The sequence below is a fragment of the Diabrotica virgifera genome, chromosome 1, assembly GCF_917563875.1.
Source record: "Diabrotica virgifera virgifera chromosome 1, PGI_DIABVI_V3a".
Classification (NCBI taxonomy): domain Eukaryota; kingdom Metazoa; phylum Arthropoda; class Insecta; order Coleoptera; family Chrysomelidae; genus Diabrotica; species Diabrotica virgifera.
Window position 1 is genome coordinate 315,304,069 of NC_065443.1, and position 16,957 is coordinate 315,321,025.

The 16,957-nt window shown below is 33.8% G+C and overlaps 1 protein-coding gene across 3 annotated transcripts in view; it reads right to left on the bottom strand.

Annotated features, from left to right (window-relative positions):
* Nucleotides 1-16,957, bottom strand: part of LOC114340514 (vascular endothelial growth factor receptor 1) — a 194,871-nt gene that overhangs the window by 137,465 nt on the left and 40,449 nt on the right. For all 3 annotated transcript variants that reach the window (XM_050653312.1, XM_050653313.1, XM_050653304.1), the window contains exon 2: nt 1,413-1,540. In XM_050653312.1, coding sequence (XP_050509269.1) covers nt 1,413-1,540 — 128 coding nt within the window. The remainder of the gene's footprint in view (nt 1-1,412; nt 1,541-16,957) is intronic.

Sequence of the window (16,957 nt, forward strand, 5' to 3'; positions counted from 1 at the left end):
CCTTTTCTAGTCATCATCTCTCTTTAGGTTGAGCTACTGTTCTTTGACAGGCATGCAAACGAGCCGTATCCATCCTTGAGTGTCAAGTTGTTCTCTTGCTAGCCAACTCTATTCAGTTTGCCTCTGTCTCTACATACTTCCATTATCAGTTCATCACCCTTCCTTCATTCATTTCATCTTATCATTTTAGTTCAACAAATACTACTGCAAAGTGGTAAAATTTTTGTTACAAGTATATGTGAGAGAGCAGAAGGTACTGGGTTCTTTCTGCGGTGGTGGATACACTAATTTCAGGGTTTTCTTATGGAGTTTTTGGTTTAAAATTTTGTTAACTGTTTGTTCGTTATAGCCGTTGTTTACTGCTATTTGTTTAATGATGTTTAGTTCTATCTCGAAGTTATTTTTTGTCATGGAAATTTCTGTCAGTCTATGTATCATGCTATGGTAGGCTGCTAATTTGTGTTGTGTAGGATGGGATGATGAATTGTGTATAGTTGTGTCAGTATGGGTAGGTTTATGATATACGGAGAACTCATGTTTGTTGTGTAGTCTGGAAATCGTTACATCCAGAAAGTTTATGGAGTTATTCTGTTCTGTTTCTATTGTAAACTCAATATTATTATGAAGTGAATTAATATATGATAGAAATTGGTCAAGTTGTCTGTTAGTTCCTGTAAAGCATACTAGTATATCATCCACGTATCTCCACCAATATAAGAACTGTTTAAATACGGGATGTTTAGAAATTGTTGTTTCATGTTGATTCATAAATATATCTGATAGCAACGGGCTTAGAGGATTACCCATAGTAAGTCCTGCATTGTTGTTTGTGTATATTTGATTATTGAATTATTGAATTCAACATAGTCTTGATTTATGCAAATTTCAAGAAGGTGTAAAATTTCAGATACAATGATCTGATTTGTACTATTATCATTGTTTATCTACGCATCTAGTTATACAATGCTATTATGGTCTAAAAGATTCTTAACTAAAACAAAAGTTTCTAAATGTTCACCTAAATTCACCGTAAAAAATACAATAGAACTAGTTAATAAAATACAACATTTTCAATTGCCCAACAACTCCAGACTAATTTCATTTGACGTAAAAAATCTTTTTCCTAGTGTTCCTCCTACAGAAACTTTTGTTTTAGTTAAGAATCTTTTAGACCATAATAGTACAAATCCGATCATTGCATCTGAAATTGCAGCTGTAGAAATAACATAGTTATAATAAATTTTGTGTAAGTATAGAAAACAAACGTTTTCAGTGTTTTATTGTTAGACTTTAATATACGATTATTTTCACTTCCTTTATTTTGGAAATAAAAAAGGAAAAATACAAAAGTAACATTTTTTTATAATGCTAATACAATAATAAAATGCTAACGATAATAAAAAAACACTTACCTTAGGAGAAGGCAAAGTCCACGTAAGCGGTTTATTTCCTTGGCAGAAAATCGTGAAACTTTCATTTTTTTCCAAAACGTATTCTTTTTCAGCAAGAAGAATTTGAGGCGAAGAATACAAACTTCCACCTGCAACAAAATAAATAATGTCCTATAAAATGGTTTATAATGTTGTTGTCCAGATATTACACAAGAAGAAATAATACACCCATTAAAAACAATGAATAACAGAAAAAGCCTTGGACCTGACATGCTTCCTATCGAACTCGGAACTATGTATGTACTAAGAATTATAGATGAGCAGCATATTGATGGTTTAGTGATACTCTTGAACAAAATGTATAGCTCAGGTATATTATCTAAAGAATGATTAACGTCGATCTTTATTTGTCTCCCTAAAAAGAAAAACGCAAGAGAATGTGGCGACTACAGCACCATTAGCTTGATGTCCCGTGTGCTAAAGTTGCTATTGAAAGTCATCCATAACCGAATATATCATAAACTGGACATAGATATTAACCCTTAAACGCCCAAGGGTGGGTAAAAAATGTCCACCTAATGCGTATTCCCTTGTAACATATTTATTACGTGTTTAAAAATTTTTTAAAAATTATTTATTGTTAAAAAGACAGATCTTTATCGAATGTTAATTTGTTTCTACCGATATTTTTGAAAATAAAAGTAGCATCTTGAGTTAAATATGGGTGGGCATAAAAAGTACACCCTTGGTAAAACTTGTTCCTAAAGGTTTCTATATAATTTCTCGTTGGTAGGAAGATAATCCATATAATTATCGATGTATAATTACATAATTTACATAATTATCCGCCAATGAGGAGGCTGAAATGAAGAATGTGGAGAAAATCGACAAATCTGAATTACTGGCTTTTACTGGTATGTTAATTTTGGTGTACATTGTAATTTTGTTGTAAGGTTTGTAAATTGTTTATATTAATATTTTAAAAGATGCTGTGTTTATTAAGCATAAGATTCTTAAGTTTAATCCATTTCCAACAACTCTCAATATATAATATTAGCTATTTTCGAAGTGGACATTTTTTACCCACCCTTGGGCGTACATGGAACCTAAAAAAGTTTGGGCGTTTAAGGGTTAATGATATGCAGTTTGGGTTTCGCAAAGGTCTGGGAACTCGTGAAGCTCTTTTTTCACTTAACATACTTATACAAAGGTTCCTGCAGGTCTTTTTCTTCTTCTTAAGGTGCCTAGCCGTTCCGGATGTTGGCGATCAGCATGGCTATCCGAACTTTGCTTGCTGCTATTCTGAATTGTCCGGTTGTCGATGTATTAAGCCACTTTCTCGGGTTTTCAAGCCAAGATATTCTTCTTCTCCCTGGTCGTCTCTTTCCAAATACCTTGCCTTGAAGAATGAGTTGCAACAAGCCATATCTCTGTTCATTCCTCATAACATGGCCAAGATATTCTAGTTTGCGCTCTTTGATTGTGTTAATAATCTCGCATTCCTTGCCTATTCTACGTAGAACCTCAACATTAGTCACAGATCCATCCACGAAATTCTCAAAATGCGCCTGTAACACCACATCTCGAATGCCCCGACTTTTCTCAAAGAAGCCTCGGAAAGTGTCCAGGCCTCTACTTCGTATAATAACGTAGAAAATACATAGCATCTGATGACAGAGATTTTGATAGCAAGCGGTAAATCGTGGTTTCTGAAAAGAGACTTCATTGGACGCTGATCTCGCTTTTCCTAGGCGTTGTTTTATTTCACTTGAGTGGTCCCACTAGCTGTTTATGTTGGTACCAAGGTATGTGTAGCTGTCGACCCTGTCACTTAGTTGTTGGTTAACCAAAAGCTGTGTATTTAATATTTCGCGCTTACTGACTACCATGTACTTTGTTTTTTTCGTATTGAGATCAAGTCCGTATTCTCTACTTATATCTGATACACGCGACATTATTCTTTGCAAACCATCTAGACTGTCTGCAAAAACTACAGCGTCGTCGGCATATCTAATGTTGTTCAGACGCACTCCATTGACTAATACGCCTTCCTGTAGTTCTCCCAGCGCTTGCTCGAAGATACATTCAGAGTATATTATATTAAACAACACCGGGGACAGGATGCATCCTTGCCTCACTCCTCTATCTATGGAGACTGCCTCTGTTAATTGGGCATTCACTTTAATATTGGCAGTTTGGTTGTAATACAAATTATATATGATTCTCAAGTCTCTATCATCTACTCCCGCTTCTTTCAAGAAGTTTATTAGCTTATTATGTTTTACTCTATCAAACGCCTTTTTGTAGTCGATAAAACAAATATACACGTCGCAGTCAACATCCCTGCATCTTAACATAAGCACTTGGACAACGAAAAGAGCCTCTCGGGTGTATAAGACATCGCGGAATCCAAACTGCGTCCATGATATCTGTTCTTCGCATTTTTTTATACAGGGTGTCCCAAAAGTAGTGAAACGGTCGAATATTTCGCGAACTAAACATCGGATCGAAAAACTGAAACGTGTTCAATCATTTTCAAAAATCTATCCAATAACACCAAACACCAACCCCCACTACACCCCCTGGAGGTGGGGTGGAGGGTAACTTTAAAATCTCAAATGGAAACCCCTAGTTTTTCTTGCAGATTTGGATTCGTTACGTAAAAGTAAGCAACTTTTATTCAAGACATTTTTTCGAACTGTGGATGGATGGCGCTATAATTGAGAAAAACGATTTATCCTGATACCATAGGTAAATTATAGAAACGGTCTAATATCTCGAGAAATACACTTCCAAATGAGAAACCAAAAAAAAGGTTTTTAACACTTTTCGAAAACCTATCGAATAACACTAAACATGACCCTCCAACCCACCCCCTGGAGGTGGGGTAGGGGGTAACTTTAAAATCTTAAATAGCAATCCCCAATTTTTATTACAGATTCGGATTCGTCATGAAAAATTAAGCAACATTTATTCGAAACATTTTTTAGAATTGTTGATAGATGGCGCTTTAATTGGAAAAACACGATTTATTAGCGCCATCTATCAGCAATTTTAAAAAATGTTTCGAATAAATATTGCTTAATTTTTCATGACAAATTCGAATCTGCAATAAAAAGTGGGGGTTGCTATTTAAGATTTTAAATTTACCCCCCACCCCGTCTCCAGAGGGTGGGTTGGAGGGTCATTTTTGGTGTTTATCGATAGGTTTTCGAAAAATATTAAAAACCTGTTTTTTGGTTTCTCATTTGGAAGTGTATTTCTCGAGATAATAGACCGTCTCTATAATTTACCTATGGTATCAGGATAAATCGTTTTTCCCAATTATAGCGCCATCTATCCACAGTTCGAAAAAATGTCTTGAATAAAAGTTACTTACTTTTATGTAAGGAATCCAAATCTGTAAGAAAAACTGGGGGTTTCCTTTTGAGATTTTAAAGTTACCCCCCACCTCACCTCCAGGGAGTGTAGTGGGGGATGGTGTATGGTGTCATTGGATAGATTTTTGAAAATGATTGAATACGTATTTTTCAGTTTTTCGATCCGATGTTTAGTTCGCGAAATATTCGACCGTTCCACTACTTTTGGGACACCCTATATATTCTGCTGTGTATCACTTTCAGAAACGTTTTGAGTAAGTGGCTCATTGTTCTGTAGTCTTCACATGTTTTGGCATTTACTTTTTTGGGTAGTTACGAAGGTCGACTTTAACCAGCTTTGGGGTATTTTTCCAGTTACGTATATTTTGTTGAATACAGTTGTTATCCATTTTATCCTTGTTCATTAATAAGTTTTAGGAATTCTACATAAAACTGGTAGGGCCCTACAGCTTTACCATCTTTAGTTGTTTTAATAGCTGACGTGACTTCTTCAATGGTAATCGGGGGTCCTGTTTGGCATTCAGTGTCTTCAATGTTATTCTACCTTTTATCTGCAAAAGTTACTTCCACATATTTCTTCCACGTGTCTAGTTTTTCTTTCACACTTAACAGTGGTTTGCCTTGGCTATCTGCCAAACACCCAACTCTTCTAGGTGTGTATATAAGCCTGCAGCTTCTTTAACTTTTTTGTGCATATTGAATGAATCGTGTTTATGTTGAATGAATCCTGGAGGTCAGTCAAGATATATATGCGTGTTTTATTGACTATAATAAAGCATTCGACAAAGAACGACATGAGCAATTATTATTGCATGTCTTGAAATCAAAAATGGACTATAATAACATCAGGATTATATCTAATTTATACTACAAGCAACGAGCAAAAGTACGTGTTAACGATCAGCTGTCCGAGGAAATTGAAATCAGACGTGGGGTGAGAAAGGGATGCGTGTTGTCGCTAATTCTTTTTAATGCCTACTCAGAAGAGATCTTGAAAAAGGCTCTTGAGGGTGAAACAGCTGGAATAAAGGTAAATGGAGTTCCCATTAACAACATTAGATACGCGAATGTCACTGCCATCTTAGCCTAAAATATTGGGGACCATCAAAGGCTGGTGACAAGAATAGCGGAGTTTGGACAAGAATACAGTCTAACAATGAATGTCAAGAAGACAAAGTTTATGAGAATATCGAAAACTCAAAGAAATAACGAGAATATCTTCATGAACGCATCCAATGTCAAACGAGTGGACCAATATCTTGGCACAATGATCAACTCCACAGGTGATTACTTCCAGAAAATCAAAATCAGAATATAAAAGGCTAAAGAAAATTTTAACAAAATGAGAAAAGTGCTCTGCACAAGAGATTTGAAGTTGGAGCAAAGATGAATGCTGCATCAATGAAAAAACTAGAATTATTCGAGCTGTGGGTGTACAGAAGAATTCTGAAAATATCGTGGACAGAACACGTCACAAACAAAGAGGTTCTGAGAAAGAGGAATAAAGAAATGGATATCTTAAATACCATCAAAACAAGAAAATTGGAATATGTACCGTTCACTTTTGTTAGAGTATAGGTCGCTCAAATACTATGAGCTCTTTTAATCCATTTCAAGCGGTGGATTAATCCTCAGTTTCCTTTAGGTCGTCGTTCATAGGTTGTGATGTTGCCTTCTCTACTATCTTCTTCCACTCTCTCCGGTCCTGAATCTTTTGTCTTCAGTTTGCAATTTCCATCTTTGATATATCGTCTAGCAGTTGATCTTCCCATCTTATTTTTGATCTTACGATCTTTTGATGAACGGAGCCTATTAAAATAAAGCGAAGAGTAAGACAAGGAGATACCATCTCGCCCAAGCTATTCAACCAAGCTCTAGACTCTAGAAGATGTGTTCAAACAACTACACTGGGATGGCTTGGGTATAAACATAAACGGGCAATATCTGAATCACTTACGATATGCTGATGATATTGTATTAATAACAGAAAGAAGTGAAGAATTACAAAGAATGATGGAAGAACTAGATAGAGAATCGACAAAGATAGGACTGAAGATGAATTACACTAAAACAAAAACCATGACCAATCAACAAGAAGAACTAATAATTACAGTGGCACAAACAAGAATAGAACAAGTAAAAGAGTATATATATATGTAGTACAAATCACTAGATTAGAATATAGTATATATATTTAGAAGAAATAAAGAGAAGAATAAGATTGGCCTGGGCATCATTCGGAAAACTGTCTTATATTCTAAAGAACAGAGAATACTCGCAATATCTAAAAACAAGAGTCTTCAATCAATGTATACTCGATGTTCTAATATATGGCTCTCAGACATGGACGTTTACAAAAGAAAATATGGAAAAAATAGCAAAGACAGAAAGATCCAAGGAAAGACAAATGCTGAACATTAAACTATCAGACAGGAAAAGAAACGAATGGATCCGTAACAAAACAAAAGTGAAGGATGTCTCAACCCAAGTAGCAAAGCTTAAATGGAAGTTCGCCGGACACACCCTACGACAGAAGGATGAAATATGGACTAAGACGATTATACATTAGAGACCGTGGAACCACAAACGAAAAAGGGGAAGGCCACAAATGCGATGGTCAGATGACCTGAAGAAGCACACTGGGTCAAAATGGATGCAAATTGCCCAAGATAGAGAGGCATGGAAGAAGGAAGAGGAGGCCTATATCCAAGGATGGATGTTTAGGGCTGATTAGATAGATAGATAGATCGTATACGCTGTATTTAGTAGCATAATTGCTCTGTAGTTGCAGCATTTAGTTGGATCTCCTTTCTTAAAGATTGGTGCGATATGTCCGTTTTTCCATTCTATGGGCATGCTTTCGTCCTTCCAAATTGTAACCATTAACTTGTGCATTCGTTTCGTGAGCTCCTCTCCTCCGTTGACGATCAGTTCGTTGTTGATTTTATCTGGCCCTGGCGTTTTGTTTACTTTTAGTTGTTTTAATACCTCCATGAATTCCTGATAAGTAGGTGCGCATTCATCTCCATCTCTGTTATCTCTTATATCCTCATCTTCTGAATCTGCCTTGTTGTTGTTTTTGTATCGGAGGACATATTTACATGTAATATTGGACATATTACACGTAGAGAGAGATACAGCTGGCTCCAACTGATTATGCAGGGAAAGATTCATGGAAAAAGAAGAACATGGAGACGCAGAATATCGTGGCTGTGCAACCTGAGAGAATGGTACGAATTTACATCAAATGGACTTTTCAGAGCAACCTTCTCTAAAATCCGAATAGCTATGATGATTGCCGACCTCCGTCCCCGGAGATGGCACTTGAAGAATAAGAAGAAATCATCTGTGTAATTTTGTTGCGTTATTATTAATAATATACATATTTGAAATAGTTCAAGCACAGTCAAAGGATGTACAAATATAAAATATCAATATTATGTGGGCGGTTTCCGTTTTTAATCTATTCAGTGTATACGCATACATTGTTCTAAGAGCTATTTTTATATTACAAATTTACATATAAACATATTTTAGTAAACTAAACAATAGAGTAGTATAAATCTGTGTGTCATCATTAGATTAGGAACAAAAAATTCCTCGTTTATAGCCATATTGTATACAGTTTTGTTTACAATTAGAAAATAGTGACTTCACTATAATACGAGTAATCTAGTAATATTATTAATTTTTCTACGTCTTATATTTAAAGCACCTTTAATTTAACCTATCGATAGTTTCATAAGTGGAAAAAAGACCGCTAAAAAAGTGGCTCAAATTGAAAAGTTCACAAAATGACATATTTGGGAACTGTCATAACGGACCAATTAGATGGAGACATAGAAATCTTGATAAGGAACAGGTACAAGAACTCTATTAAAGTAGTGAAGACTTACCCTGGAGCAGATGTAAACTCGGACCACAACCCAGTAGTAACAAATATGAATGTAAGATTGAGAAAACCATTAATGAAAAGATCTAGACCTGGACCACAAATATACATTGATAAACTAAGAGAACCAAATACATACCAAGAAACTCGAAATAAAATAAATCAGAGTATCCAAGAAATAAAACAACAAAATAAGAACACTACAGATATTGAAACAAAATGGAAGAATATAAGGACACAATAGAGATGTGGGACGGAAAACATTAACATTTACAAAAGCTGCCAAACAAGAATGGATGACACAAGAAATTCTCGAAAAGAGGGACGAAAGAAGAATACATAAAAACAAAGAAGAAATTAAATATCAAGAAATTAATAAACAAATAAAACAGAAAATAAAACAAGCTAAGGAAACATGGATGTCCATTAAATGTCAAGAAATTGAGGAATGTGAGGCAAAGAAGGTTAAAGAAATGATTTCAGGAAATCGTAACAAACCAATCGGGATATTAACAAATGCAGATGGTACCACTATAACTGAAACGAAAGACAAATTACGTAGATGGAAAGAATACATTGAACACCTATTTTATGACCAAAAAGTAGAACAATTAGAAGTTGATGGAGAAACCACGGGACCAAAAATAATGAAAGAGGAAGTTATTTATGCCATAAAACACACAAAAGGTAGAAAAGCTCCAGGACCCGATAAAATACCAATTTAACTATTGAAGATAGTTGATGAAGAAAATATTGATGTCTTGGTAGACCTTTTTAACTCCATATACAAGACGGGACACATACCCAAAGAATGGTTTCTCTCAACTTTTGTAACGATTCCAAAAATCACAAATGCTAAAGATTACAATGACTATCGGACAACTGCATTAATGAGACACACATTGAAAACCTTCCTTAAAATCATACATAACAGAATCCACGTGAAATTAGAACAAGAAATAAGTGATTCACAGATGGGTTTTAGAAAGGGTCTAGGAACTAGAGAAGCATTATTAGGAGTCAATGTTCTGACACAACGATGTCTGGATATGAATCAGGACATATATGCTTGCTTCATAGATTTTAAAAAAGCTTTTGACAGAGTTCAACATGAAAAGCTTTTAAGTATTCTTAAGACCAAAAACATAGATAGTTGAGATCTACAAATTATATCGAATCTGTATCAAAATCAGAAAGCAAGAGTAAGAGTCGAAGGAGAACTGACAAAGGAAGTAAGTATACTTAGAGGAGTTCGACAAGGGTGCATACTTTCACCACTCTTATTCAACGTCTACAGTGAACTGATATTTCAAGAAGCTTTATTGGTTATTGTGGAAAGTATTTTGGTCAACGGAAATAGCATTAATAATATTAGATATGCGAACGATACGGTCATATTTGCAAGTGACATGGAAGATTTACAGTACATAATACAACATGTATACAATGCATGTGAAAGGTACGGACTGCAAATGAATCCCAAGAAAACGAAATCAATGATATTCTCAAAAAAAACACAAAATGTAGATAACCTGGTCATCAATAATACAACGATCGAAAGAGTAACAACATATAAATATTTAGGAACGTTGCCAACCGAAGATGGAGATCAAACAAAAGAAATCAGATCTAGAATAGAAATGGCAAGAAACACGTTCATAAAATTGAAGAACTTACTTTGCAACCGTAACCTTAATCTAGAGATCCGCACAAGAATGCTACGTTGTTACGTTTTTTCTACTTTACTATACGGCATGGAAGCGTGGACAATAAAACAGTCTGAAATCAAAAAATTAAACTCCTTTCAGATGTGGCGCTACAGGGGAATCCACAGAATATCGTGGACTGAAAAAGTAACTAATATAGAGGTGTTACAAAGAATGAAGAAAGAATGTGAAGTCATAAAAACTGTTAAAATTAGAAAGATTCAATATCTAGGTCATATAATGAGGGGCGAGAAGTACGTATTACTTAGGTTAATTATGCAAGGGAAGATACAAGGGAAGAGAAACCCAGGACGACGCAAAATATCCTGGCTAAGAAATTTGAGAGAGTGGTTCGGTTGCAGCTCATTAGAATTATTCAAAAGTGCGGCCAATAAAATTAAAATAGCGATGATGATTTCCAACCTCCGATAGGGGAAGGAACCTGAATAAAGAAGATAGAAATAAAACGGAGAATAGCAATGACTAAAACTACTTTTATGAAAATGAACAAATATTTGCAATAATCATCTCAGTTTAGAACTTTGACAAATAGTCATTATCATCATAAGTGGCTCGAGAGTACGTTGTGGATCTTGGACTGCTTGCAAAGAAGTCGCCACTCCTGTCGATTCCTGGCAACTTCTCTCCATTTGCTAACCCTTAGGATCTTCAGGTCTTTTTCCAATCACCGGCCATCAGTAATAATGTAATCTTTCATTCTGCGTTTAAATTTTTCAAAAATCTTTACCTATTAGTTTTCTCAGGATTCGAAAAAAATAAATGCATTTACATAGCATTGGACCAAGATTTTGTGCCTACCGCCATAAAGTAGGATTGTAGCTTATTCACAATTAAAATAGTAAATTTTATAAAGACATTTCAGGTAAAGTAAATTTCATAAAGACCGAGTCCCAAAACAAGTACAAAACTGGAAACCGCAAGGTAGAAGAAAAAGAGGTAGACCGAGGAAAAGTTGGCAGGCAGGAATAAACAAAGCCATGGATGAAAGAGGTCTGCAAGTAGATCAATGTACGGACAGAGAGGAATGGCGAACGGGTATCGGAAGACGGAGAACGTTGTAAACCGATAATATATATAAATTTTATAAAGATGCCAGAAGAAGATAGCTTCAAAACAATTTTCCTTCGAAAAAGCAAGGATGCTGCTTATCGCCAATATTATTTAAAATATGTATCCAGAAACCTCTGGAGCAATGGAGGAAAATAGTAGCTGAGATGGGAATAATGATTAAAGAAACTGCTTAACAACTTTGCTGTTTGCTGATGACCAAGTAATTCTTGACAACGATGAACATGATATTGATTATATGCTAAGAAAATCACAGATCGAATATGAAAAATGGGGCCTATGTATGAAACGGAATATTTGAGAATAGGAGAGGAAATTGAAGATCCGGAATTAGAATTAAGAAGTATAAGAAAATGTAAAGAATATAGATATTTACGAAGCATAATATCAGAAAAAGGAACTACAAAAAGAGACATACAGCATAGGATACAACAAGGAAGGAAAGCAACCCGTATTTTAAATGGTCTACTATGGTCTAACAAGGTGAAGCTGAATACAGAATTTACAATCTACAGAACAATTATGGAACCTATTCTTACTTATGGGGCAGAGTGTTGGCAAGTCACAGGAAAGGAAAGAAAAAATATAGAAGTAGCGGAAATGGATTACTTTCGTAGAGCATGCAGGGTATCTAGATTATAACACAAATGAGGAAATGAGACGACGGACAAAGAGTGTATATTCCACTGTTGACCAAACAGAAGCAAAGAAATTGCTATGGTATGGTCATGTTATAAGAATGCCAGAGGGAAGATGAAAAAAAAATTAGCATTAAATTACACGCCTATAAATACCAGAAGAAGAAGAAGGCCTATAAAAAAATGGAAGAAATGCATAGAACACTCTATGGAAGATAGAGCTATAGAAAAAAGCGAGTGGATGGATATGGATAGAAAACGATGGAGAGTGAAATGTGGGATACGGAGGAGACCGTAGGAGCCCAACTGCTTATATATGTAACATAAGTTTGCCTTCGGTATTCTCTTCGCCTCTTTTGCTTGTTTCTCATGTTCTTCTTTATTGCCTTTGCGAGGAGATGCATCCTATACGATGGAGATGCAAGGTGGATAACATTAATAACTGGGTAAGAAACAGAACAATAAAATGGAATGACCACATATTCCGAATGACAACAAATTGGGTCAGTAAGTTCATCGAGCGTTTGCATTGTGTAAATTAAATATTGGATATACTAAAATGAATTGAATAACGTCATCACAAAAATATCTGTGACGTCAATATATAATAACGAATTAAAAAACCTAATTATTTTTAAATTTGTTATGCTACCGGATTTTTCGCTAAAACCACTTGAAACATAATATACGTAAACTAAAAGATCACTGCATAAGAAACTGTAAATAAAATTCAACATCTTGGAAATGTCCACTTCATAAGCGTTAATCAATGTTCTACGAAAGCGAAAGTACCGGAATAACCATAGCAATTATGTAAGTGTTACAGGTGCAGTCGTATAATAGATTTTTAATTGTCTTTTGTATAATATGTAACCATATTCTTATAAAAGCTACTGAGGTATATTTAAATACATGCGGGCTGAGCAGTAAGAATGTAATAATAATTAATCAAATCTATTTATTGTGGACAATAATAGGACAGAATATCGCATGAACTCATGAAGTACGGAGGACAAGATCTGACCAAACAATTATTAAAACTAATCAAAAAAATAATATAACAAAACAGAATACCACATAAATGGAGATCAAGCATCCTAATACCTCTCTTTAAAACAGGAGACAAATCGGACCCGGAGAATTACAGAAGAGCTAATTTATTAAACACAACATTAACATTAACAACCAAAGTGATAACAAACAAACTAACATACAAAGAAATGAATCCCTCTAATTGGCCGTATACCATAGTAAAAAAATACTTAAGGAGTAAAAAAATCTTCCTCTGTAGATGCAGTCTGAAAAATGAAAGAATACCCATGGACGATCACATCAAATAACATCTATAACAAACGGTTGTTATTTGTAGAAAAAGACAGCAAATACAAAATAAGTAATTGATGTGACTGTTCCATGAGTATTCTCTCATTTTTCCGACTATATATAATTTTATTAAAATTTTTATTAAATGTGTTTAATATAATTATATACCATCTACAGAGAAAGGTTTTTTTACTTCTTGAGTAAATCAAATGAAATTATAACCTTAGAAGAAGAACAACAAGGTTTTAGTCATCGGGAAAATCATGCACCGATGCTATATTCATAATGAGGCAAGTTCAAGAGAAATTATTAGAATACAACAAACCAGCATATTTATGTTTCGTGGACCTTAAAAAGGCATTTAATAAGGTCAAATTAAAGGACGTTATCCATTTATTGTACGCAACAGAGGTACCTCTAGGAATGATTAAAACGATCGAAAATATCTACCAGAACAACAGAGTTAAAGTACAAGTTGAAGAAGAACTAACTTATCCAATTGAAGCTGACAATGGGATAAGACAAAGGAATTCCCTGAGTCCTCTATTGTTCAACCTGATCTTGGATGAAATAGTAAAAAAAAGATCAAAAAAGATACCAAGTGAGAGAAAAATAACTTAAAATAATCTGCTATGCAGACGATGCAATATTAATCTCTCAAAGTGAAGTAGATTTACAACGTAAGCTGCATTAATTTAATATAACTGGTTAAAACAGAAAATTTACTAATAGGCTGGGCTGATTATCGGAGAATAGGCCATTTTTGGGAAAAGTTATTTACCAGCAATTTTATTGCTGGAATCGAATCTTATGATTGTATATATTAATAATATAGATATGCAAAGTCCGCAGATAGTGTGCTACTTTTTTTATAAACAAAATGGCGCCCGAAAATCGTGTTTTTTTCAATTTTTGCTCTATAACTCCAAAGATTTTAATTTTAGACCAAAAACACTCAAATAAAAATTCACGGCAATTAAATTCTGCATAGGGACGTGTTTTTTCCGATTTACTTCGATGAAAACTTTCCCCCGAAAAAGCGGGTTTTTACAACAAAATCTTTAATTTTCAACTAAACTTTTAGATAAGTAGCTGTTAATCAATAATTATATAACTTGGTAACGTAAAAGAACTTTCCGTATTATAAATTTACGGTTGCTATAATAACGACAATAATTATGATGCATAAGAATAGCTATAATTTTTTCATAAAAAGACACTATACCTATCTAATGTACTTACAGAATTGAAATTGGACTATTTAAGCGGCCTCAGGAATATTTTAAAATTATAAACAATTGTTTGGCTTATAAACAAATAGAATATCTCGGGAAATATTAAACTAAATTAAATTGTGAAAACGGTATTCGAAAGACAGTGACAGGACGCTTCTTTTAAAAGAAAAAACGTTTAATTATGACGAGTGGTTCCTGAGATACAACCGGTCAAAGTTGACCGAAATTTACGGCAAAGATATAAACAATAGGATCATAATTTTCAAACCATTACCTTTTTATTTTTGTCCTCTTTCTCCACACCAATTTTCATATCTTTAAAATCCTCATAACATATATTATTATAATAAAAACTATCGATAATACGTGTGAAAATTGCAAAAATAGCAAAATTCCAATCAAAAATTAGGTTGGAGAAAATGGAACCCTCAAAGTTCAAAATCGGTATACGTTAAAAAAAATGCATTTTCTCGGCTTCCCATGGAGCAATTTCCTTCATACTTTTTTTGTTTCCAAGTAACTCGAGTAGAGCCATCGAACTAACGTATTATTAAATGTCAAACTTGCTTTTGTTTTGTTATAATAAATTAATTTATTTATTATAACACAATATTTTAATTTGTTTAAATAAAAATTGTTTAAATAATTATACAGCTTTCAAATGAGAATATTTATGTTTTTAACTTTAAAAGGTATACTTGTAGTAAGTTTATCTAAAAAAAGCCTACAACTGGAAGAAATATGTAATTTTCTGTTCTTATAAATAAATTAATCTATTATAACAAAACAAAAGAAAGTTTGACATTTAATAATGCGTTAGTTCGATGGCTCTACTCTAGTTATTAGGGAACAAAAAAAGAATGAAGGAAATTGCTCCATGGGAAGCCGAGAAAATGCATTTTGTTAACGTATACCGATTTTGAACTTTGAAGGTTACATTTTCTCCAACCTAATTTTTGATTGGAATTTTGCTATTTTTGGCAATTTTCACACGTATTATCGATAGTTTTTATTATACTAATATATGTTATGAGGATTTTAAAAATATGAAAATTGGTGTGGAGAAAGAGGACAAAAATAAAAAGGTGATGGTTTGAAAATTATGATCCTATTGTTTATATCTTTGCCGTAAATTCCGGTCAACTTTGACCGGTTGTATCTCAGGAACCACTCATCATAATTAAACGTTTTTTTCTTTCAAAAGAAGCGTCCTGCCGCTGTGTTTGGAATACCGTTCTCACAATTTAATTTGTTTTAATATTTCCCGAGATATTTTATTTGTTTATAAACCAAAAAATTGTTTATAATTTTAAAATATTCCTGAGGCCGCTTATATAATCCAATTTCAATTCTGTAAAGTACATTAGATAGGTATAGTGTCTTTTTATGAAAAAATCATAGTTTTTCTTATGCATCATAATAATTGTCGTTATTATAGCGACCGTAAATTTTTAATTACCATTTTAATTGTTGCTGAACTGTTTATTCAATTTCCATAGACTTCTGGAATTATAATATATACGGAAAGGGCTTTTACGTTTACAAGTTATTTAATTGTTGATTAACAACTACTTATCTAAAAGTTTAGTTGAAAATTAAAGATTTTGTTGGAAAGCCCGCTTTTTCCGGGGAAAGTTTTCGTCGAAGTAAATCGGAAAAAAAACGTCTCTATGCAGAATGTAATTGCGGTGAATTTTTATTTGAGTGTTTTTGGTCTAAAGTTATAATCTTTGGAGTTATAAAGCAAAAATTGAAAAAAAACACGATTTTCGGGCGCCATTTTGTTTATAAAAAAAGTAGCACACTATCTGCGGACTTTGCATATCTATATTATTAATACATACAATAATAAGATTCGATTCCAGCAATAAAATTGCTGGTAAATAACTTTTCCTTGTATTTTGCTAATTAGCCCAGAGTATAAGATGTAAATTAGATCTGGAGGGTCAGATAATAGAACAATTCATTCATGTAGTTTAAATATCTTGGCATCACACTATCTAACTATGGAAAGCTCGACACAAAAGTGGAAGTTCAAGTGAATAAAGCAAAGAGAGCCACAGGTTGCCTGAATGAAACAATATGGAGAAATAAAAATAGCGAAAAAAATGAAAGGAACGATTTGCAAAGCAGTGATCAGACCAATACTGATGTACACGGCAGAAACACGACCAGATACAGACAGGACAAAAAAAGAATGTGTGTGTACTTCGTACGCACGTAAGAAGTTATACTTCTTATTATTATGATTTCAACGAAATTAATATACAGTAAAACCTCGATATAACGGACTAATTGGGGGG